General features: G+C 38.1%; 1 protein-coding gene across 4 annotated transcripts in view; it reads right to left on the bottom strand.

Moving 5' to 3' along the window:
• Window positions 1-25,017, bottom strand: part of sptb (spectrin, beta, erythrocytic) — a 56,417-nt gene that overhangs the window by 8,874 nt on the left and 22,526 nt on the right. For all 4 annotated transcript variants that reach the window (XM_034859001.1, XM_034859000.1, XM_034859002.1 and 1 more), the window contains 23 exons: window positions 24,069-24,186; window positions 22,667-22,825; window positions 21,138-21,440; window positions 20,898-21,048; window positions 19,144-20,014; window positions 18,448-18,585; window positions 17,449-18,208; window positions 16,674-16,876; window positions 15,749-15,839; window positions 15,171-15,317; window positions 14,594-14,860; window positions 13,904-14,128; window positions 12,923-13,012; window positions 12,062-12,352; window positions 11,366-11,496; window positions 10,939-11,143; window positions 9,832-10,055; window positions 9,419-9,569; window positions 8,505-8,749; window positions 7,716-7,854; window positions 7,270-7,354; window positions 5,389-5,585; window positions 4,635-4,717 (listed from right to left, as the gene is read on the bottom strand). In XM_034859001.1, the coding sequence (XP_034714892.1) occupies window positions 4,635-4,717; window positions 5,389-5,585; window positions 7,270-7,354; window positions 7,716-7,854; window positions 8,505-8,749; window positions 9,419-9,569; window positions 9,832-10,055; window positions 10,939-11,143; window positions 11,366-11,496; window positions 12,062-12,352; window positions 12,923-13,012; window positions 13,904-14,128; window positions 14,594-14,860; window positions 15,171-15,317; window positions 15,749-15,839; window positions 16,674-16,876; window positions 17,449-18,208; window positions 18,448-18,585; window positions 19,144-20,014; window positions 20,898-21,048; window positions 21,138-21,440; window positions 22,667-22,825; window positions 24,069-24,186 (5,274 nt within the window). The remainder of the gene's footprint in view (window positions 1-4,634; window positions 4,718-5,388; window positions 5,586-7,269; window positions 7,355-7,715; window positions 7,855-8,504; window positions 8,750-9,418; window positions 9,570-9,831; window positions 10,056-10,938; window positions 11,144-11,365; window positions 11,497-12,061; window positions 12,353-12,922; window positions 13,013-13,903; window positions 14,129-14,593; window positions 14,861-15,170; window positions 15,318-15,748; window positions 15,840-16,673; window positions 16,877-17,448; window positions 18,209-18,447; window positions 18,586-19,143; window positions 20,015-20,897; window positions 21,049-21,137; window positions 21,441-22,666; window positions 22,826-24,068; window positions 24,187-25,017) is intronic.

The following is a 25,017-nucleotide window of genomic DNA, read 5'->3' as shown; positions in this document are numbered from 1 at the left end:
CTCCGGTGCTGTGCATTGGAGTGCGAATGTGTATGAGTGTTTACGGCAGCCTCGGCCACAGTGTATGAATGTGTGTGAATGGTGAACGTATCCTGTATGATGTAAAAGCGCTTTGAGTAGTCGTTAAGACTAGAAAAGCGCGATATAAATACAGCACATTTACATTTATCCCTTTTTTCGACATACTATACTATTACTTTTTATCCCTTTTTTCAACATATGACGTTTTTTTGACATACTATACCATGACTTTTTAATCCCTTTTTTCAACATACAAAAACATCACAGTATATATACTGTGATGTTTATGACATACCATACTACAACTGTTTTTGACATACTATACTATGAGTTTTTAATCAGTTTTTTTGACATACTATACTATGACTTTTTATACCTTTTGACGTACTATACTATGACGTTTTTCGACATACTATACTATGACTTTTTTCGACATACTTTACCATGACTTTTTTATCCCATTTTTCGACATACTATACTATGACGTTTTTATCCCTTTTTCGACATACTACACTATGACTTTTAATCACTTTTTTTGACGTACTATATCAGGACGTTTTACCATCTTTTTCGACATACTATACAATGACTTTTTATCACTTTTTTCAACATACTATACTCTGGCATTTTTATCACTTTAATCAACATACCATGCAATGACTTTTTCAAAAATGTTTTCAATATACTAAAGTATGACTTCTTAATGACTTTTTTCAACATACTATACTATGACTTTTTTCAACATGCTATACTATGACTTTTATATCACTATTTTAACATAATATACCATTACTTTTTTTATCAATTTATTCAATTTACTATAGTATGATTTTTTAATGACTCTTTTCAACATGGTATACCACAATTTTAGACATTTTATCACTTTTTTGACATACTATACTATGACTTTTTATCAATTTTTTCAGACATACTATACTATGACTTTGTATCTCTTTTTGGCATGCTACACTATGGCGTTTTTCAACATAATTCAACACTTTTTACATGTTATACTATGACTTTCTTTTCACTCTTTTTTACATCCTATGCTATAACTTTTTATCACATTTTTGACATGTTATACTATGACCTTTTTTGCATACTATATTATGACTTTTTTATTGCTTTTTGCGACATACTATACTATTACGTTTGTCTCACTTTTTTGGACATCTTTTATCACTATTTTTGACAAGGGTTCAAACCTCAGACGGCACGATGAATTTGTAGGTATGACAGTGAACATGAAGATGTCAAAATTGCCAGGAGAAAATTAAGAGTAGAGAAGTTGGGTTGGAGGGTAATTAGGCGGACATAAGAAATGTGATTTTAAGAAAGCAATGGTTGTGGCTTCAAACCTCTCACAGCCCAGCAAGTAGTGAAGTTAGACTAGAGGGTAACAAGTGGCTCAAAAGTCCAATGCTGGTTTTAAGGTTGTTGGTTCTAACCTTACAAGGCTAGATGAATTTTAAGGTATGACAGTGAACATGAATATGTCAAATATGCTCGGAGAACTATCCTAGAAGTGGAGCAGTTGTGGTAGAGCTTGGTAAGTGTTACTTAAGGTGAGAACTAATTTTAAGAACACAGTGGTTTTGGGTTCCAACCTAACAAGACTCAATGAATTTCAAGGTCTAACAACGAACATGAAGATGTCAAATATGCCAGGAGAAAACTCATGTGACCAGAGAAGTTGGGGTGGTGGTTGGAACATTGGTTGGTTTTAAGAGCACAAAGGTTGTGTGTTCAAACCTCATAATACTCAATAGAGAAGTCTTGCTAGTTAGTGCCACATGCTATACTGTATAGACATACTATGACTTCTTCATCACTGTTTTGGACATGCTAAACCATTACTTTTTTTTAATCACTTTTTTAGACATTCTATACTGTGACTTTTAACACTTTTTTGACATACTATACTATGACATTTTTATCAGTTTTTTAACATACTATACTATGACTTTTTCCGAAACTATACTATGACTTTTTCATCACTTTTTTTGACATACTAAACTATGACTTATTATCACATTTATGACATACTATTTTATGACTTTTTTAGCACTTTTTTTGGACATGCTATAAATTACTTTTTATACATTTTTTGGACATAATATACTATGACTTTTTTCAAAATTCTATTTTTTGACTTTTTAGAACTTCTGGAAATGCTATACTGTCATATACTTATGAGTTTTTATCAATTTTTTTGACATACTATACTGTGACTTTTTTCACCATACAATACTATGACTATTTTCCCTTTATTGACATATTATATTATGACTATGACTTTTTTATCACTTTTTTCAACATACTATACTATGACTTTCTTTGACTTACTATATTATGACTTTTTATCACTTTTTCGACTTACTATGCTATAACTTTTTATCATTTCTTTTCACATGCTATTCTGTCATATACTTTATGATTTTTTTAATCCCTTTTTCACATGCTATACTGTGACTTTTTATCACTTTTGTCAAAATATTATGATATGAATTTTAATAACTTTTTCGACATACTATACTATGACTTTTACCCCTTTTTTCAACATGCTATAATATGACTTTTTTATAACCTTTTTTGACATACTATATTATGACTTTTCACCAATTTTTTCGACATACTATACTATGACATTTTTATCACTTTTATCGACACACTATACTATGACATTTTTATCACTTTTATCGACCTACTATACGATGACATTTTCATCATTTTTTGACATACTACACTGTGATTTTTTTTTATCGCGTTATTAAACATACCATACTATGACTTTTTTTTACTTTTTTGGACACGCTATACTATGACTTTACATCATTTTTTTTCGAAATACTGTACTATGGCATTTTTATCACTTTTTCGATACTATAGTATGACTTTTTTTGACATACTATAGTATTACCTTTTTTTTATTTTTTGGACATACTATACTATGACATTTTTATTACTTTTTTTGACATACTATACTGTGACTTTTTTCGACAAACTATACTATGACTTTTTTTGACATACTATAGTATTACCTTTTTTTAATTTTTTTGACATACTATACTATGACATTTTTATTACTTTTTTTGACATACTATACTGTGACTTTTTTCGGACATTCTATACTATGACATTTTTATCAGTTTTTCGACATACTATACAAGGACTTTTTATTAGTTTTTTTCAACATACTATACTATGACGTTTTTATCATTTTTTTCGACATACTATACTATGACTTTATTCCCTTTTCGACAGACTATAGATAAAGGGACTTTATTCCCTTTTTGACAGACTATACTATGACTTTATTTAACTTTTTAGGACATGCTATACTATGACTTTTTTCACTTTTTTGACATACTATACTAGAACATTTTTCAGCAAAATATACTATGACTTTTGTCACTGTATTTAATTAGTATTCTATGACTTTTTTGACTTTTTTACCTGCTATACTATGCCTTTGTTTGACCTACTATACTACTACATAATTTCTTATTCTTTTAGATTATTTTCGGCCTATATTTTGACCGTACAGCTGAAGAAATAAACAACATGCAACAAAGGGCCGCAGGTCGGACCCAAACCTGGCCCCGCTGCGTTAACGAGTAAAGCTTTATACATTGGCACCCTATTTTAATCCTTTCTTTCAACATCCTATATTATCAGTTTTTTATCACTTTTCAAAATTCGTTTGTTATAAAAAAGTCACAGCAATTTTGTTCTTAAAACCACAATTCTATTACACTGAGCTACCCAATCTGACAAGTGTTTTAGAGCGTATTTGACTTCTTTGCTTTTACTGTTAGACCTTAAAATTTACTGTTTATGTTTTGCTCATATTTGTCTCTTTAACATAATGTATTCAACCTCAATACTTAGAAAGAAACATGAAAGATCGAAACACTCCACCTTTTGTCTTCAAATCATTCTCTTAGTACTCTAAGCTATCCGATCTGACAGAAGAGTTTATGATGTTGGCATATTCGTCTCTTTTGTTTACCATATTGAACCTCAAAACATAAAGAATTTGAAGACACAACTTTCTGTCTTCCAATCATTCTCTTATCACCTCAAGCTATCTGACCTGACACACATAGTTGTGTTTCCGTCATATTTGTCTCTTTCACTGAGTATATTGGACTTCAAGACTTGCTCAAAAATATAAGAATTGAACAATCAAGATTCTGCCTTCCAATCATTCTCTTATCACACTAAGCTTACTGTCCTTCCTAACAAGTTTATCATTTCAGTATTTTGTCTCTTTCTTGTAGTATATCGGACCTCAAAACATACCGAAAAACATAAGATTTGAACACTCAAACTTCTGCCTTCCAATCTTTCTCTTGGCAATAAGCTATGTGACCTGAAATACACATGTGTTTTTGTCATATTTGTCCCATTAACCTAGTGTAGTCAATCTCAAAACTCTGCAGTTTAATGTGAAATTGACATGGAATGTATATTTTGTTTTCTGTCTGCACTTTTCCTGTATGACCCCAAATCATATGATCCCTACATTGGCACACGGTAATCAAACTTTGAGAAGCCCCTAATGTACAGTATATAACATATGTCTACATGGTATGTGTGAGTGTGTGTACCTGCTGTCTTTATCTGATCGTTGCTCTTCTTTAATGAACTGCTCCATCTCCTGTTGCTGATTCCTCAGCTCCAACAACTCCAGCTGCAACACAGTATTGAACTGGAATCAATGCCTAGTTCCTTTTATTACTTGCTCATTCTCAATGACACAGGAAAAAAGCATACACGCTGTAATATCATCAGGCCAGGACTACTGAAACTCTCTTATTACCTATTTAAACACCCACTCATTCTCACAATTGCAATTTATCCAGAACTCAGCAGCCAGATTATTAACTAAGTCATGGAGGTTCAGTCATATCACTCCACTCATCACTGCACTGGTTGCCCATTAAGTGTAGAATACATTTAAAAAATGTATTAATTGCATACAACGACACCAATGGTCTGGCTTCAGATTACATTAAAGAGCTTTTAACGCCTTATAGCCCAGCATGTGTGTCATGGATGGAAGGGGGCTTACATGGGTTTCTGATGCCAATTCATATCCTGTCACTTTGGGGTTAATGCTTGAAAAGTTCTATATAAATAAAACATTATTATTATATTATTATTATTATTATTATTATTGGTATTATTATTATTATAAATTATGTAACATTATATGACGCCTTACTGCCATCGTCTTCAGCCCACATGAACTAAATACTTTTTGATTAAAGTTGTTGTGTAAGCCTGCAGGAATGATTTTTTCTTTGTGATTTTTCTGTTCTTTTTCAGCAGCATTATTGTTTCATGTGTTTCAGTCCATACCGTGGTGAGACGCTCCAGTGCAGAAAAGCGCTCTTCCCAAGTGGCGGTGGATTTCTCGAAGGCCTCGTGCCTCTTAAGGAGTTTCTCAACCTCGTCCACGGTTTGGCCCAGGTCTTTACTGGACACGTAGGGCTCCTGAGCGATCAGCCAAGCCTCCGCCACCGAGGCGTCCCGAGCAAACTGACACACCTCCAGCACTGAAGGAAACAAAGACAAAGCGGTTTTTATCTCATAGTAATACCATTTTAAAATGCTGGCAAATATTTGATGAGATGGGTTGTCATCGAATGGCTTTTTGAATCAAGATATTATATTGGAGGAAGTGAGAACTGTAAAAGACAAAACTGAGGAAAAGCTGTTGGGGTGGAGGGAATTCCTACTGTTGTGTTAAAGTTATCATCTCTTTTTGTTGTGCTTTTCCGTTTCTTAAAATTTTGTTTTAAACATAGTATTGTTCCCTCTACATGGTATAAATCCATTATTAAACAGATCGCAAAATCATCTAAGTATGACCCCAGAGTACCTCTCAATTATAGGTGAAACAGTCTTTTCCGTACAGTGAACCAATTATATTCTAGTGTTTTGAATATTTTGACTAAATATTTAGAAACTGTGAATTTGTTAGTTGATGAGAAGAATGGATTTAGAAAAAAAACAAGACTAAATTGACCTTACCCACTCAATTTTGACTATTGACAGATCAAGAATTGCAGAAAGTAAGTCTACTTTTTTTGTTTTGTTGATTTTAAAAAGGCTTTTGATTGGATTCCGAGAGATTTACTTGCCCTAAACCTTATAGAAGCCAGAGTAGATGGCAGGTTTTATAAAGCATTAAAATTCTTATGTAGTTGCTCTGTATTAAAGTACATAATCTACAAATTGGTTGGTTTCATTCTTGTTATGGTGTTAAACAAGGTTACGTTCTTTCTCCCACTTTGTTCGCAGTATATGTAAATGACTTGACTCTTGGAATTAAGGAATCTATTTTAGGTTTACATCTAAACTCCTTTGGGTATTTTGTTGTAGGTGGATGATATTGCTTTTCTAGCTGAATCAGAAGATGACTTACGTTAAATCTGTTATATAACGGGTGCTACAGATGGAGATTATTAATAAATCACAGTAAAACACTAAACATTAGTTTTAGGAAAAGAGGTATCCATGGAAGCAGGAAGACACTCACTTCTGGGACTGTTTCACCAGAGTATGCATCAAAGTATAAATATTTGGGTTTTACTCTTGATGAATTCTTAACATATGAAGCTGGTATTAAAACCTTTGCCAATTCCCCCGGAATTATTTACACTAATTCACAACTGTATGATGCATGCGTTTTGACCATATTAACTTATTTGTCTCAGATTTGGGGTTTTAAAGTATAAAGGATAAAAACATTTTTTTAAAGTAGGAAATATTTTTTTACTTGAGAGCATTTTTTATAAACTGAGGACATGTTTTGAAAAGTGACAACATTTTAAGATTTAGGAGAACATTTTAGTAAGTAAGGCAATTTTTAGAAATAATACATATTGTCTATTTCGTATAAATATCTTGCAGCATTTTATCTTGATTGTACATGCTGTTTATGGAGGTTTATAAAACAGAGACACATATTGGAAACATTTAAAAGTGACTATATAATTCAAAAGTATAGTTGAAGGGATCACCCAGAGTTAGAGAAGGTGCTGTATGAGACTGCAACAAAAGATGCTTCCTGGATTCTGAGTGTTATGAGGAACAAAAGCCACAGTGCTCTTTCATGTGCAAAGGTCTGTACATATATTCACATCAGTTAGTCATTTGACCTTGGGCAGGTATAGATTTGAAAAGGAATAATGTATGCACAGCCTTAGTTTTTAGGATGGAGATGAATTTACTCACAGAGTCTGAGCCAGTCCCATCTGTCGTCCCACTTGAACATCATCTCCTTCCTTTTCTCCATCAACTGCACCAGCTTCTCTTTGATCTGACACAAGCAGTTATAAGTCGCAGTTACATATCAGCATTATTAAACAACTCAGCCCCAAGGCTGGCTATTATCCTCTAAGAATTAGTATTGTGAAGTAATTAACCGCACATTAAATTCAGGCCGGGGTCAATTGCTCATTTAAATTCTTTTGGCTATTCCATTTCTAATTAGTATTTGCTTTATAGTCTCCCTGATGAGTGTAAGATGAGTGGAAATTTTTCTTTCGTGGCAATCCAATTGGTTCCATTGTGCCAGACAAGAACAATCACTCCCAGAAAAGTAATTAAATCTAATGAAAGCAGCAATTTGAGGACCAGCTGAGGATGAAAAGAGGCTGTCTTTGCTGCCGAAGCCTTACCTCAGCAGAGTCTCGGTGCTTGCGTGTCAGCAGGGCTTTACCGAGGTCTATGCAGTCAGTGAATTTTGCTCCCCTGGCCTCGATCTCTGAGCGGATCCCCTGGTGGTACTTCTGCAGGAGCTCCACGGATGAGACATCCCTAACGCAAAGGGAAGGCTACTTAGCAAACAGGTATACATGATGTTTATCTACCTCTATTGGTAGGGACTGGAACTGCAGCAGTAATGACCATGCTCTGGCACGTCCACAGTGTCTATAGCTAGAACATGAATACTGCAATTGTACTATATAAATTCTGCTAGTAAGATAAAGAGTTACTATACTAAAGCTCAACATGTAAACCTTTTTAATCTTTTATCTTTTAGCCTTTGGAAATGGCAAAAATCGATGTTGATAATTTGACATTTTAGTTTTATTAATGAATTAGTTTAAGCTTACACCGTATTACTCAGCAAACAATTTTTCTGTTTCCACCTTTCACCAAAAATTCAATAAAAATATGTATGTGTACATACAGAAATACTTAAAATTTGATTTAACTCAGGTCAAATATATGCTTTTTTACTCCTCTTTCCCACATGATTATTAATGTCTGAATCCAATGTCAGGTGCATCCCCTTGGTGTTTGGACTTAGCAGCAGTTGATTTCATTCATTCATATTTATTATACAGGAAAGTTGAAAAAGTAACAGTACATTACAATATAAACGGGCCTGACTCAGTTTAAAAGCTGGTTCTCAGCAGGTTCCCTGTTTCAAACTGTGAACTCTTTGTTTTGGCTGTGCTCACCTGGGTTTCTCCTGAGTCTCTATTTGCTGGATGATGCTCTCCATCCAGGCCATCAGGTCTCGCACCATGGTGAAAAAGCGGAACTTCTCAGCTGTGTCCACCAGTTGCGCCCTGCGACCGTCGCAGGCGTCCAGCAGGCCCTTCCATGCTTCCACTACCTCTCGCTCTGTGGCCTGGATGGACTCCGCTTGGCCCCCTGCGTACTGGGCATGAAGCCGTGAAGCAGTCTCCTGGAACTGTTGAACCTGGAGGAAGTAGAATCAGAAGTCAAATCACTGAAGTCGTAAAAACAAAAACAAAGTCTCCCTCCATTTAAAAATGCGTTTGATTATTGTTACTTTAAATGGATGTTAGGCCTTCACTGTGCAGAGTTGATGTATGTGTTGAGTTTGACACCAGAAGGCAGTTTTCACATTCATGTTCTGGGGGGGGGGGGGGGGTCTTTCTTTGTGGTCACCAAAAATCCAAGTTTAAGACGTGTACGTATGAACAGCACTGTGACATCACAACTAATTTGGAGACAATCGTGGTTTGATATTCAACCTAGACAGGTGTTACTCAAAGCTATTTAAAGGTTAAAGCTGGATGTAATGGCAGAGTTGGGAGATTTTAAAATACACATATTATTTTTCCATATTGTTAAATAAATATGTGATTTAATATGTGATTATTACAGCTTAATTGACCTACATGTTATAAATTGGTTGTTCATCCATGAGCAATGGGATTAAGAGGCTGAAACCAACGTAATAATCCCCCATTGGACCACCATTTATGGCTTCGTACCCTTTAAAAAAAACTTTCACAGTTGCCCAAATATTGCAGCACTATCTCCTCCCTCTAGGTATGAATGATCAAAGGTTGCCTCTTGGCTGCGGCCTGCTGTGTAAAACGGCCAAACCCCTGTGTTGTACCTGTTTTCCTAGAGCGGTGATATCTCTCTCAAAGGCGGCATGCATTCTGTGGAAGGACTCGGCTTTGCTAAAGTCTTCTCCCACATCTTCGGGCAGCTCTTTCTGCTTTTCGTGGATCTGAACCACTAGCTCCTTCCCATCATCAAAGTACCTTAAAACAAAAGGGATCACATGTATCCTTGTACCTAACATTATCAACATAAAGTGATCATGTTCAAGTGTTGTATTGTATCCAGGTGATTTTCAGTTTGTTTTTTACATCATCAATTGCTCCAGATACTAATACCATTGCTATTTGTTTGGACAGTTTATGTTAGATTGCAGGATTAGACATAACATCTTAGTGGCATGATTCCAAATTCACAGGCCGTCTTTTGGCTCGTGGTCTGGTGCATCAATACTGTTTTCCTTACTTGAGCAGTTCATAAGATGTAGTGAGGAGCTGAGCGCGAGTGTCGATGAGCTCCAGCAGATCGGCCCAGCTCTCATTGATGGTGTCCTTCCACTCTGCCATGGCGGCGGCCTCGGTGTGGCCGGCTTCAATCAGCTCGTCTATCGTCTCGTTGACCATGTCCACTCGCTCCTGACCCACCATCCCCGTCTCCCGCGCAAACTCACGGAACTTATCCCTCAGAAGCTGAAAGGAAAAGACAGATATGTTTTTGAAAAATTACAGGTAACAAAAAAAAACTAAAACAAATCTTTTTTTCTTCTTTTTTCTTTTATGGCATTAGGTTATTGCATTTTGTGTAAACGCCGCACAGGACAATGTGCAGGCTGGGAGCCCATATGCAGCAGAAGAAAAAAACACTTGACTTGTGTAACCAACCAAGAAGTCCTACATCATGTTTATCAAAACAGATGGTCTGTGATCCCTTTACACCAAAAGCACCAAAAGCATAAAAGCAAAATATGATATAATAAAACAGGAAAACCATCCTCTTGCTTTTCTCTTGTGTATGAGACACTTATTTTTCTGTTCCCTTTATTGTAGAAATTCTAGTCACTAAGCAGGACTGTCTTATCTAAAACTCCAAAATTTGATAAAATTGGTTGTAACATAAAAAAACTGCCACATGCAGCTAAATGTGTATTTAAACACATTATATAAACTACTGTATCAATCAAATGTTATTAGCATAGCACCTTTCACAATGCAACTCAAAGTGCTTTCCCTAGCTGACAATAAGACAAATGTAAATAGTAAAACAGTTTGAGACTAATGCAAACAAGAAATGAAAATGATAAATGGAAATGAAATTTAATACAAATAGATAAAATAATAAATAGATAAAGGTTTGCTTGATATAGAAGCATTCATCTCCTGTCGTCGCTCAGAGTGAGAAATGGTCACACTTGTTGCATATTTTTGAGATGATAAAAAGCTGATTTCGGTGAAATATGATCTCTCAAGTTTTTTGTCTATTGTTGCAAAGTAAGTCCCAAAGAATTTAATGATCTAGCCAGTGTCACCCTTGGTTTCTCTCTCTGTATGTTTTCTCAGTTTTTGTGAATAATACCGTTACGTGGTCCAGGTCCTGGCCCATCTCCTGAGAGGAGGCCACCACGTCTCTCTCTGCGATCCAGTGTTCCAGGTCCTCCACCTCTCGGCTCAGCAGGAAGTGGTGGTAGGTGTGGTCCAGCTTCTTCCTGCGGTCCTCCGCCAGCTCCTTCAGCCCTGCGTACTGCTTATCCACCTGGCCCTGTCGCCTGATGATCTCCTCACTGCAGACAAAGTAAAGGGAGAGGATGGAAGGAAACGAGATACAGGGAGGACGGAGAAAATGGCCAAGAGATTGGATTTAGGTTTACTCTAGATGAGGCGTGTGATTAGAATACAGGAATGATCACACTTGTGCTTTTATGCCCTTAACCACAACTGACTGGGACAAGATGAGTGAATTAGCATCCTCAGATGCATTTTTTTCTAATGATCAAAGCACAAACCCATCAGGATGGTCCTCAGCAAACATGTTTTGGGCACGGTCAGCCAGCCTCCGAATGGAGTCACCATAGTCATCCACGGCTTGCTTAAGGATCATGTGGCGCTTCAGCATCAGCAAGGCACTCTGCTCATCCTAAATAGATTAAAGCGAAGGAGGAGGCAAAAGAAAAAATGCTATGAAATTATGCGGAAATTAGGAAGCGAAGACTACACATCAAAGCAAAACAAAATACTCCAAATGAGCTCTTAAAAAAGCGTGTCAACTTAATTGAAAAAGAACCATGTAATCATGTTAATGTTTTGCAGTGACACTTATTATTATAAACTATGGAATGATCTGCCTTTGCATGTAAAACAGGCCTCTTCTTTATCTGTTTTTAAAACCCTTCTTAAAACCCATCTTTTCTCTTTGGCTTTTGACACATAGTAAGATGTTAACTTCATTTACTTGTTCTTATTTGCTACTTTGTGTGTTTTTTAATTGTATGGTTATTAATTATAAATTTCTTTGTTTATTTTCTGTACAGCACTTTGGTCAACTTTGGTTGTTGTAAAGCGCTTAACAAATAAAGTTGGTATGGTATGGTATTTGTGCAACATCATATGCCATATTTTGATTTAGATAATTAGGTCTGTTTCAGACTTCTACAGTCACTTTCCTGATTAATTCTTTGTCTGTCACGTGCTTTGCTCCTTACCTTGGCCTTTTCATCCGCGATCATGTAAAGCTCCTGCTCCCCTATCCAAGCTTCGGCCTCGTCCGCGTCGTTGTAGTAATGCTGGGCCAAGCTGGAGCCACTCAGCCTCTCCCTGCGCTGGGCCATCTCGTCCTTCAGCCGGGCCCACGCCTCCTCCAACTCCATCAGCTGGTCCGTGATCCGCTCCGCCTCCGGTCTGCCCTCTGCGCTGGCGGCTGCCGCTATCCTCCTTCCTCGCTCTAGCACTTCATCAATGCGAGGCTGGTGGCCCTCGATCTCCCTCTGCAACGTCTGACGGACAGAGAAGAAGACAGTGTAAAGTGTAAGGCAACGCACTAGAGAAGACATGATGTTGTCCAAGTGGCAGTAAACTAACTCTGGAACTGCTTTTTTTCACACATCAATCGTTCAGACTTGTGTGCTATAGATAAAGAAACAAACAGACTTAATGTATTCAAGGATACATTGTTTTCTTTGCCTTTGCAGAATAAGCAGTGGATTCTATGTTGACTGGCTTTTGAAAATGAGTTTACTGCACACTACACAACAATTTACACTGAAATAATCGCCAAGCAAAAACAGTGAAACATTGCCAGACATCTCTTGTTCCAGCTTCTTAAATAAAAGGATTTTCTGCCTTTCTTTGTCCCATATAATTGTAAATCTTTTTGGGTTTTGAACTGTTGGTGGGACAAAATTGTCTCACAGAAGTCATCTCTAGTTATGACATTTTCTAGACCTTTATAAGAACAATTAATCAAGTAAGAATTAAAAAAAAAAGAAGTAAGAAAAAAAGTAAGAAACAAATTGTAAGAATTCGCAAGTTATCGACAACCTTTTTCCTACAGACAAGCCCCTCACCTGGTTCTTCTTCAGCAGCATTTGCACAGTTTGAAGATTGTTGCCATGCTCTTGTGACAGTGCCAGGGGCATCCTCTCCTCAATCCAGAGCTGAGAGAGGGGAAGAAGAAGAAGAAGAAGAAGAAGAATAGTATGATGACAATGAAAAGAGAAAATAGTTTCTGTTAAGGTACAGCTTTTCAGATCTCAGATGCACACAAAGTAGAAAAGATGTACTACTACTGCACTAAGTGCAACCTGCACAGTTGGTTTATTTACATTTAGCATACATTTTAGTGTATTATTTAAGCAGTAGCATATTTGGGTTTTCCCATCCTGTATTTATTCAAATATTTGTTCTTTTATGTTATTCCTATTATTATTATTTTATGTATATTGTATGTATGTATATTTTTCCTAGTATCTCATTTATTTTCATATTCTGTGGTGTGTGACTGATTTACGTGTGCTGCTGTAACACCGTAATTTCCCACTTTTCTTGGGATCAATAAATATCTAGCTATCTATCTATTTTAAGATCATGTTTCTTATACTGAATTTTACCCTTTATTTATTATAAAATGTTTTCAACACCTCCAACAGTAAAACTCTTTATTTGAGCTGTCTCCTCCATCTGATTAAAGTGGATTTAGGCAGTGAAACCAAAAAGGGATCAAAGCTTTTTACCCAGATTCACCTGCCGTGTAAATTTCATGGAGAGAGCTGGTGATCTAACTGTCTTGCATATCAAGTGTACATACTATAATTGAAAACGTAATTTGCAAGTTAATAAGTTATTTTTTTTGTGGGGGGGGAAACGTCCCTCTGAAGTTAAGGCTTCAATATTTCCCAAAAGGTGTTATCATGCTGTCATTCAAAAGCCAACATCAATCCAGCCCCTTTAAAATAATCTATCGTCCTTACTCAAAGTTTGTGCTATCAATCATTTGCACAGGGAGTTTCAACGGTTTCATTTTGCTCTGAAATTGGATCCATGCTTACAAGCTCATCGGCCAGGTCTCTGTAGAACTGATGGACAGCCTTGGCGGCCTCCAGCTTGCCCTTGCGCTGGGCCAGCGGCGTGAGGAGCTGCTGGAAGTCCCTCTGCAAGGCCTCCTGCTCGGCCTCCAGCTCCGGCTGATCCTCCCTGCCTCCGCCGTGCTTCCTGGTGGCCTCCTGGAGCTCCTCCAGCTCCCGTGCCCGGTCACGCACCTGATTCTCTGTCATCTGGTTAGGGCGATATGATTACAGGCCTTTCAAGAGCCTTATCAGAATGTAGTGGCGGGTAAACTCCTCAAAAGTTACTTTGTCTCGCAGTTTATGTTACCAGTCATGTCATAAGGCTTTTACCAGTGCAACACTGAATGTAAAATCATTTAGAATACTTCTGGTTGTAGCCGTGTTCTAGTTCTTTCCAAGAAATATTTTTTTTTTTTCACATTAACATACATACGACTCTGGTTTGTTGGGTTGAGATACCAACAGTAAACATAAATACAGATCCATCACAGGTGCTCATTCCCTCAAAGTTAATCCTCAGAAAGCACATAAGCTAAAGCTAAAACTACTTTGTATAATGTATTCACTCCCATAGTGAGATGATTTAACTACACATGATTTAAGAAGCGCATTGCAGACACACTAAGCACACAAATCTCAAGTATATCCAGTAAATGCCACAGAAAAACAGACCTGATGCTTCTTGAGCAGGATGTTGGCTTTAGTCAAGTCTTTGACGTCCTCGTCTCCGCTCTCTAGCTGCTGCTGCAGCCCCCCGAGCCATTTCTTCATATCAGTTATGCTCTGTTCGAAAAGCTCCGAGCGGTTGGCATCAAACAGCAGCCGGGCTTTCTCCTGGGTTGTGGACTCCAGCTTGTCCCAAAGTTCGTGGAGTTTGGCCAGACGCTCCATCACAATGGGCTCAAACTCAGGCTTGGACTCCATGAGCTCCTGACCCTCCTGCATGCACATAAACATAGAGCAAAGACGATGTTGTTACAAAAATGTTTCACTGAGAAAAAAAAAAAATCACCTGAAGTTTTACCTAAAGCTGCTAATGGAGCAGGAATAAGTCAATAAAAGGGTCAATGAAATGTTGTTAAGATTTACAGCTGCATCATTTGTTAAAGTCTATACTTAGTTCTTTATCAATACAAAAGGCGTGGTGAAATAAAATACCCTGTGTCCCTAATTGTTCAGATATCTCCTATTATATGCCAAATACGTCAGAAATTTTTTTTTCATATCGACATCCAACAGTGCTCCTTACCTGCTCTACTTTGCTGAGCCAGTCCTTGTTGGAGGACAGCTCAGCCATGAAGGCCTGATGTTTCAGCCATTTGCTGTGGAGGTTCCTGGCTTCATCGTACGACGTGTCCTGAGCTGTGAGCATTTTCTCGTTGATCCACACAGTCAGCTGAAGAATGGAAAAGGAGAGTGAGTGTCAGGGATTAGCAACATGCAAAAAAGATCCCTATTAACAACTAACATTCAAGCACGTTTGGGTAAAAAACTTGTGAAAGTCATGGAAACATCAGCATTTTAAACGTTTGCAGGGGTGACTTTCTTTGAGCAGGATTTAATTCTTTATCTTTTGCAAACAGAGCATCTATCAATTAGCCAAATGGGACCCCTATCACAAATAGGGAAGATATAAGTCTCAGATATTAGAAAGTCTCATCAAGTACCACTGTGTTATTATAACAACACAGCGTGTGTTCGACAAATTGTCTACAATAATCAACACAGTGGTGTCAAGTCTCAGTAAGGAATAATTAAGCTAATAATTAGTGTAATAATTGATGTTACTCAGTGATTACATAAACAGTAAACTGACGGTGAACTTACATCCTGAGTATTTTGCAGGAAGTGCTGCAGGTCGCGGTTGTCTCTGAGCTTTTCTGACACTTCCTGGGCTCTTCTCTTATTCTTGTTATGCCTGGAGGCAAAACACAAAAATAACAAAAGCAACAAAAACACATTAGAAATACAGTAAACATTTTAATCTAACAACTAAGAGAGGGTGAATCATTGATCATGAGCTCCTCCTCCACACAGCTGACACAGTAACCCCAAAACAGTCATCGGTTTCTCTGCTGCACTGTGAAGAAAAACTCAAGGATCAATATCCATTATTGCGGGCGCCTGTCTACCGAGCTGAATTGTGGGAGTTAATGGGACAAGCTCCAATGCCCTCTCTGCTGCCTCACGTTGATATGATAATGATACAGTGAAAAGAAAGCTGTTTCACTGTTGTGGCCGGTTGAAACCATAAACAATTATAAATAAGAGTGAAAAGATTTATTTTTCCAAATAAGACCAGGACCCGTACAGTATTTATTAAACTGTTATAAGTGAAATGTTGGACTTGAGTGATGATAAAGTCTTTAAAGTTGGTTAAAAGTAAATAATAGATCACTGCAGTACAGTTTCCAATATGAATTCTTATTTAAATATTATGAATATATGGGGTGGAGGGTGAGGGTTGAGTGGGAGTAGAAAGTTGTCCATAATTGTATATTGTAAAATGAACTTTTATCTGGGTATTTTTGTGACGCTGTAAGAGCCATTTTCATTTTAATTGGGTGTAGGACCCAAATTGTCCACTGGTCACTAGTGTGCTTATGAGTATGTCTATTTAGATAGGAACCTTTCAACAGGTAACAGGGGTGCTGTTAATCGGAGGAGCACATATAGTTAATTTCCTTAAACACATAATAGCCCTTTTAACAACACTTCATTGAAATCATATTGACCCAAAAAAACGTCTGACCTGTCTCTGATTAAGTCCATTTTGTCCTGCATTTTCCCAGAGTACAGGTTGTTGCTGTCCACCAGCCGTTGCCCCCCCTGCAGAGCGCCGTCAATTTTGTCCTCGTTGGCCTCCATGGTGCTCACAAAGTCCTCATGCTTCTTCAAAGCTTTCTCTGCCCCAGCCAAGTTGTCGGGCTTGTCTATGTGGGCCAAAGTGTACTCCTGCAAACAAAGCAGAGAAAGAAAAAGACAAGCACACTTGAGACACTCAGCCGGCGCTGTGGGATGTGACCACGCTGCATTCTTCCAAACCACATCTTTTAAATACCTATCACATCACTGACCCCATCATTAAAATAGCTCACCCTAACTCTACAGAAGCTGAAGACTCGAAGAATTTTTAGATAAATCATGATCCCACTGTAGATAGTCTCACTCCAAAACACATGCTGTACATGCTGGCCTTCCAGACTCTAAATGCACACACATCACCACTATTTCACATTTTATTATCGTTCTTAAGTTCATTTAACTTATCTTTGCAATATTATATTATTATTAAGATCTGTGCAATACATCTATTATTCAACACAACCTACCCTCCCTTGTTTTTTGATAAATGTTGGTTGTTGAATGAATGTTGTTTTTATGTTATAAACGTATGGATGTGTGCAATATAGTTTTTTAAGCACCGCTGGGAGGGGCATTCGCAATGTTGTTGTATTCATCGTAAGATATTGGCAATAAAGGTTTTCTTACCTCGTCGTATTTTATCCAATCGTATTTTATCTTACCTGGTTGTTGAGAATGGCGTCTACAGCCTTGCCATCCCTCATGAACTGCTGAAAGCCCAGACCCTGGTCCAGGAAGGTCTTGCGGCTGTCCCACATCTTTTGTAGTTCAACCCAACCCCGGTCCAGCCCCTTCAGCCTCTGCTCCAGCTGCTGGTACTGAGGATCATCCTCCTGATCCTGGGTGACCTGGGCACCAGTGTCCCTCACGCGATGATAGTCCTCCTCGTGGTTGTTTATGTCTTCACGCACCGCGTCATGAAGACTGAGCTGCTCCTCGGCCTCCGGCAGCGTGGCAGGCATTTCCTCTGAAGCCACAGCCTTCTGAGTCTTGAAAAGCCAGGACTGGAAGTCATCCATGTCTTGGAGGAAGGTCTGTAACTTGCTGACCTCACCCAAAGAGTCCTCTCTGTCTTTTAGGGTCTTTCTTAGCATGTCCCAGGCTGCGTCCAGCTCCCCTCTGCGGGCCAAGATGTCATCTGCGTTCTCCGGGTGGTCTTTAGACAGCTGGTCGGCTTCTTTCCTCAGGAAGTTAAGCTTAGTCTCGATGGCAGCCAAATCTCTCTCCATGCCAAACAGTTTCCTCTGGATGGTCATGACGGCTGCCAGGTCATTGCCCAAGTCCTGTGTGGACTCAATCACCCGTGTCTTGTCTTTGATCCAGGTCCCTGTCTCGTCACATTCCAGCCCGTAGTTGTTCAGACTAACGGCAGAATCCACTTTCCTCTTCTTGTCCTCTACCATGGCCTTGAAAGCCTCCCACCTAAAGGAGAATTATTTATTAAATGTTTGAATCACTTTATTCTTATCTCAGAGTGTGTTTTATGTTGAAAATGATGAGGAAATTATAGACTTAGAAAATAAGGTGTTACCTAAAAAGAAAACCTAAACATATGTTATTTATTTCAGGTCAACACTGAATAATTTATTAGAACGGCTGATGTACAAGTAAACAGTAATCTTTATGACACGTATAATGCACAGATAATATATCCAAAGCACCTCTTATTCAGTCGCGTCTGACATTCTTTGACCTCTTTGGTACGAGGGTGTCTGCTGTCCTCGAGCTGTTTCACGGCTTTATTGACATCATCAACTCTCAACTGAACATTTGCCATATCTTGAGCTAGAATGCTCAACCTGAAAACAAGAAAAGTGATAGTTAAAATACAAATAGCACAATGCACATGATACATAACCCCATAAAAACAAGACCTGGAAAGAAAATATGCTTGTAAATATACTTATAAAATTAAATCTAGTCCTATAAAAAAGATGATTTAGTAGTGCATAATAACTAGAGATGTAAATCACGTATTTTATTATACTGATTCTTTGAACAACAATACAATATTAACTGATATCACAAAGTCTGCCACGATGCAATTTTGATTCGATTCAATTCAGGGGCCTGCGACCGATAAGAGACGACACATTAGCCCATTTAACACAGTCAGTTACTTTTATATATATTTATAACAAACAACTAAAATATGATTTGACAATTTCTTTACTAAACTCTTCCAGACATTTAAATTAAAAGCAAACTACCTAATGGGAATTTCAAAATAAAGGCACATCTTACAGATGGCGCTATTTATTGATATTTTTGCTTTGTATATTGAATCGTTAATGATTGAATCAACATATTGATCCAGATCGTTAAACCCCTAATAGTAACATGATTGTTCTGTGTACCTATTCTGTACTACTTCCAGATCCTCCAGCTTCTCAGGCACCTCTAAATCCACCAACCACGTCTCCTTCTGGCCCATCCAGAGCTCACAGGCGTCTGTCTCACTGAAGATGGTGTACAGAGCCATAGCGTCATCTAGCTTTTTCTGTCTCAGGTCAGCCAGAGACATGAGCTCCATGTACAAGTCCTTAATGTCTTTCAGACGTCTCTGGATGTCAGGGGTGTTTTGAAGCTCCTCTGGCAGCGCATTAGCCTGTTTGGATAAAGCATCTATGGTGGCCCCGTTCTTGATTGTTTCATTCTTCAGGTCCTTGTGCTTCTTCAGTAGCCGCTGGGTGGTGTACTCATCATGGCCGACGTCATCGCTGCTCATCTGTCTCTTTGCGTCCAGCAGCCAGGCCTTGAGGTCATCAGCGTCTCCCTGAAACTGGAAGAACCTCTGGGTGTCCCGGAGGTTCTGTTTCCGAAATGCGGCCAGCTCCTCCAGCTGCTGCCACTGTCTACTAATGTCGTCCATGCACTCTTGAACCTTTGGGGAGCCAAAGTGCTTGGCCTGGATCATCTTATCTCCTTCAGCCAGGACCTGGTCCAGATTGGCACGGCGGGCTCCAAGCTCGTCCTCAAAGGCGCTGTGTTTGCTCTGCAGCACCAGCACGCTCGTCAGGTCCTTGCCATAATCCAGTGAGGAGAAAATGTGCTCCTTCTCTCTAATCCAGCTCTCCAGCTCTGCCATCTCCCACAGGAAATTCCAGAAGCGGCGGGACTGCTCCAAGCGAGCCCTCCGCTGGGCCGCCAGGGCACAAAGCTCCTGGTAGCACAAGTCCAGGTGCTGTACCCTGTCGCGGATCACCTGAGGATCACATGGCTTGTAGGCTAGGGGAAAATGGACAGTATAATCGTTACACATTTTATATCTATGTGATATTTAACTTTCTTCTACTTCTTCTCAGGGTTGTGAGATGCTGGTGTCTATAGCACAAACTGTGTGGAGGGCGGGCATATACTGAACATGGTGACTGATTGTAGACGAGAACTAGCATATAAAGTACACAACACTTGTATTTCTGTATACCTGATTTACTAATATCTGCAATGGGAGGAAAGCTAAGCAACCACGAGAAGAGCAAACTCCCCAGATGAAGGGTTACAATAGCAACTACTGTGCCATAATTAATCTTTTGTAAGTTTGTTATATTTAGGAGCTTGTTTGAAATAAAAGAAATGTACATCAATTGCACTTAAGGTACTTTGAATGCAGGTGTGAATACTATACATTTTTAGATGAGATGTAAGTTCTGTTCGGCAGCTTTTTCAAACTCAAAAATGTATGATTAGGGCAGTGGTTGAAATCTTTCAATAACAATGTCAATAGAGCTGCTTTTTAATACTAATGCCAAAATATTATACTTTCACAATAGCTTTTTCTACACCCTTTTTTGTTCATTTACCAAAACAAGCTAAACTTCAGAAACACAGCAGAGATAAATGTTTTGTAACACAAGCAGAAATTCATGAACTTTGATGAAATAAAATATTAGGAAATATACTATCAAAGAGCCCGGACAAGACCAGACAAAGCATGTCATAATAAAAGTTTTCATATGCTCAATGAGACAGGTAACTTTTGGTTGGTGCTAAAAAAATATATAGGGATTCAATAATCTGCCCTAGTCAAGGTCCATGGTTTGCAATCAATTTAGTGTCCTCATTCCGAACAAAACCAGGAGTAAAAGGTCTGATGAGCCCTTGCACTTACTGTCTCCGTTGGCGAACTTGAGAGCAGCAGCACTGGCAGTCTGCACTCTCTCTGCCTGCAGAGCGATGTCGTTCTCTAACAGAGTGTGTTTCTGTAACAAGTCTTCCACTTCCAGCAAGTGTTTCCCATAGTCAGGAGACAGAAGTCGAGCCTAAAGACAGGAGGAAAGACCGATCTGATCAGTTTTGTGTCTAGAGAATTAATGTTGTTAGTTGATTAATATTGCCCCCTGTGCTGCACCTTCATGTCATCCATCCAGCTGATGATGTAGAGCATCTCCTGGAAGATTCTCTGCAGGGTCAGGTTCTTATCCAGACGCGCTCTACGAGCCTTCAGCAGCTCCTGCAGGTAGTCCCACAGGCGAAGGATGTTGTCTTTCCGCACGTCGATGCGTTTGGCGTCATGGTATCGCTCAGACTCCAGCTCCTTCGAGATGTCCACCAAGACCTGAACACGCTCCTCATACGCAGCAATGTCCGTCTCAATGGCATCGTGCTTTTTCTTCGCTGCCTCCACTGCTGGCAGGTCGTAGCCAAAGTTGTCCTGAGGAGAGGAGAAGAGAGCAGAGTGGTGCTCAGTGCTTAATAGACTTTTCTTGTAAATGTGTACATTCATTGTGTAAATCCCTGAGCTCAAAACAAATGTGCTGAATGTTTCCTTCCTCACAAAACATTTGCAACGCATATTTTGTATTTTAAATCCAGCATTGTTTACATCTATGTTTACTAGCTTGCAGACTTATTCTACAATGCCTTTGCTTTCATATTGCAGCATACCTTTGTGCATTACAAGCACCGGTCAGTGTAATAGAGTAAAACTATTAAACTATTGGCAGAACAATAATGTGTGTGCATGACAAACAAACCTCTGAACCAATCAGAGAGAAAGCTGTCTACAAGTTACTGGAGGTCCAAACTCCACACCTTTAAGGTTCCCTGCCACACCAAACTGTTTTTACTTGCATTTTTTGAAATATGTTAGGTCCATATGTCTTTGTGTTATGTTGTGAATGTGAAAATGAAATCAGAGGGAAATCAGGCCCATTACAAAAGCTGGTTAGTCTGACATCATGTTGCCTGAGCTCATTATTAGTCATGAGCTTGCCCAGTTACGCTGGGTAAATGCTGATAGCCAGGCTCTTATTGGCCAGCTGCCAGTCAGAGTCAAGCAGCTTAGCTTGTTAAATTTTAGTGAGAACTGGCACAAATCAAGCTAAGTCGTCCTGCAGGCTTTCTATACTACTCTAGAATGGCTTGAAGCAAGGTAACCAAGGCGTTTTCCCCCCAAAAAATGTTACAGAGTCCATGGTAGAACTTCAGACTTTACCACAAAGTAATGAAAGTACATGTGGCAGGGCACCTTTAAAGTAAAGGATTTTAATACTTCTTCTTCCAGTGATTTTAACATTTACACTTTGTTAACAAACTGATAATTGTTTCCTTTCTTTTAACTTCTTTTTTACTATTAAATTGCAATTTTTTACTTGGAACTGTTGAAGTCTTCTCCGTTTTTTCATGGCAACCTGTTTGTACCTTTGATCACAAAATAATTAGGGGCGCAAACAACCTGCTGTGTCAATTAATGAATGCAAATATTGTAAAAATCAAATAAAATGTGTTGTACATGTCATTTCATTTAAATTAGGTAGTCTTATTATGATCAAGGCATTTTTTACCAGACAGATGTATCTGTTGAAAAAGGCCTTTACAAACAAATCAAATAATATATTCAGATAATAGTCTTATATAGTTTTGTTGTTGATGTATTACCTGAGCCACGAGTCTCTGGTTCTCCAGGAGCCAGGTCTCCCTCATGGCAGCCTTCCTGTCGAATCTTCTGGCCATCTGTTCCAGCTTTTCCTGTCGGATCAGCTCGTCTCTCAGGACGCGCTCCCGCTCGTGCTCCGCCCTCTCCAGGCGCTCCCAGGCCTGCACACAGATGATGAGATGATGTTTGTTGTTTTTGAGGGAGGTCGTAGCAATGTGATACTTTCAGTTTCCAGTTTAGAAGTTATTCACTTGATCCCATCAACATAGACCTGAGTGGTCAAGGACAGCTACAGAACAAATCTCAAAGTTGGTTGGTATTAAGTGTTGTGTTCAAGGACACAACACTGATGCTAAAATACAGTATTTACTCACAGCATTCCCCTTTCATTACCTTCCAACCATGGCAGCAACTAACAATTATTATCATTATGGATTTTTTTAATTAACAGTTTGGTCTATAAAACTGGCAAACAAATTGGGAAAAATGTCCATGACAACTTCACAGAGCCTGAAATGTCTTCAAATGTCTTGTTTTGTCCAGCTTATACTCACAGATATTACATTTGAAATGATTTATAACAGAAAACAGCACATTCTTACTTCTGTAAGAACTGGTATAAACAGATAATGTTGGACATTTTTGCTTGATTCATGACTTAAATTATTAATTGATTATCAAAGTTTTTAGTGTCAATCTACTAATTGATGAATCAACTAATTGTTTTTGATCTATTTACAATACCTGTGAATCAATATTGTCTACTTTTGAGCTATATCAGGGGAAAATGGATCCCAACATTTCTGTGCTACTGATGCGTTAGCGTTATGTTCTTGGGCCTGCAGTGACGTTTAAGAGATGTTTTTTTATTGTACAGCTTACAGTACTGCACTGGTATTACCAGTATGATTCAATTCCTTTGTGGTTTAATTGTTGCCTCGGGACTGTGCAATGCTAACTGAATCAACTGAATTTTTGTCCATCTAACTGAGAAACCACATCTAACTGAGACCTTTAACATGATCGTTACATGTCAAAAGAGAGACTTCATATGAAAGGCAAACATTTTGTCTGTTAAAACTAGGGCTGAAGTGATGAGTTAGTCATTGGTCATCTTTACCAAGTAATCGATTAGTTGATTTGTTATGATTAGGAATTAATAGTTTAAGGCTTTTTTTTTTATGCGAACAACAACCCCTCATTTCAGCTTTTCAATTTTGAGGGTTTGAAGCTTTTTTTGTGTTATATGATACTAAATTATACATAATGTATAGAATATATTTAGCTATTTTAAAACATCTCTTTTGCGATGGGCAATATTAATGTTATTTCCTGACAAGAACAAAGGATTAATCAATTAATCAAGGATAAATAGGTAAGAAAAAGAAACGTGATCCTTCTCACCCTGTTAATATCTGCGACCAGTGCTCCCTCTTTAGGCGTGTAGACCCTCTGGTTGTTGGCTCTCATCCGACTCTGGATCGTAAACAGCAGCACCTCAAGGTTTCCTTTTTCCTGGAACCTGCAAGAAAAAAACAAAGTGACACAAAAAGGTACAATAAAGCTGTAAAATGTGTACCATTTGTGAATTTCTCAAACCCCATGTGTTCATATACATATATGCACATGAATTGTGCTTACTTGAATGTGATTATATGTCTGATCAGCAATGTGTCTAATATTTGTTTCCTGTTTGTATGTTTAGTTGTTTTTTGGTTTGTTTGTTTGTTGAACCATAGAAAATCCTATAAGTCAAAATTCAGAAGTCTGAATTGTACTGAAGACAAAAATAACATGTTTTAATATGATATAATTTTTTTTTATAAGAGAATAATGACGGACTTGAATAACTGTTAAGTTTAACTTTTACCCAATGTATAATATATTGTAATTGTTATATTGTTATGTAAATACTGTATGTAATTTTACTTTTTTAGGGGGATTTTTACCATCTTTCTAGGTACTGCAGATGAAACATAGCCTTTTGTCTAATTCTGGCATATTGACAGAAATGACCATAAATATGCACTGTCCCTCTATTAAAGAAAAAAATAAAAACAAAAAACTTACACAAACTTGATTGAATTTGGCTGGATAGAGGCCCAACCAAAAACAACATATCCCCTAATAATAATGTAATTATCTTAAGAATAGCTAGGTTATATAACAGTTTCTGCAATACAGCCAATAAAAGCTGTGGAAAGATAGTGTTTCCCTATAAAACAAAGTTAAGGTAAAGACAGGTAGTTTTTATATTCGGAGTTTCTAGATTGAATATAAAACCAGTTGTTTAGAGGTATTCTTGAAAAGCGGTGCTAAATTACAATTAGTTTCTGTTTGTTTTTTATTGTAA

Source organism: Etheostoma cragini, chromosome 20 (assembly GCF_013103735.1).
Source record: "Etheostoma cragini isolate CJK2018 chromosome 20, CSU_Ecrag_1.0, whole genome shotgun sequence".
Classification (NCBI taxonomy): Eukaryota; Metazoa; Chordata; class Actinopteri; order Perciformes; family Percidae; genus Etheostoma; species Etheostoma cragini.
This window is presented reverse-complemented; position numbering and strand designations above follow the sequence as displayed.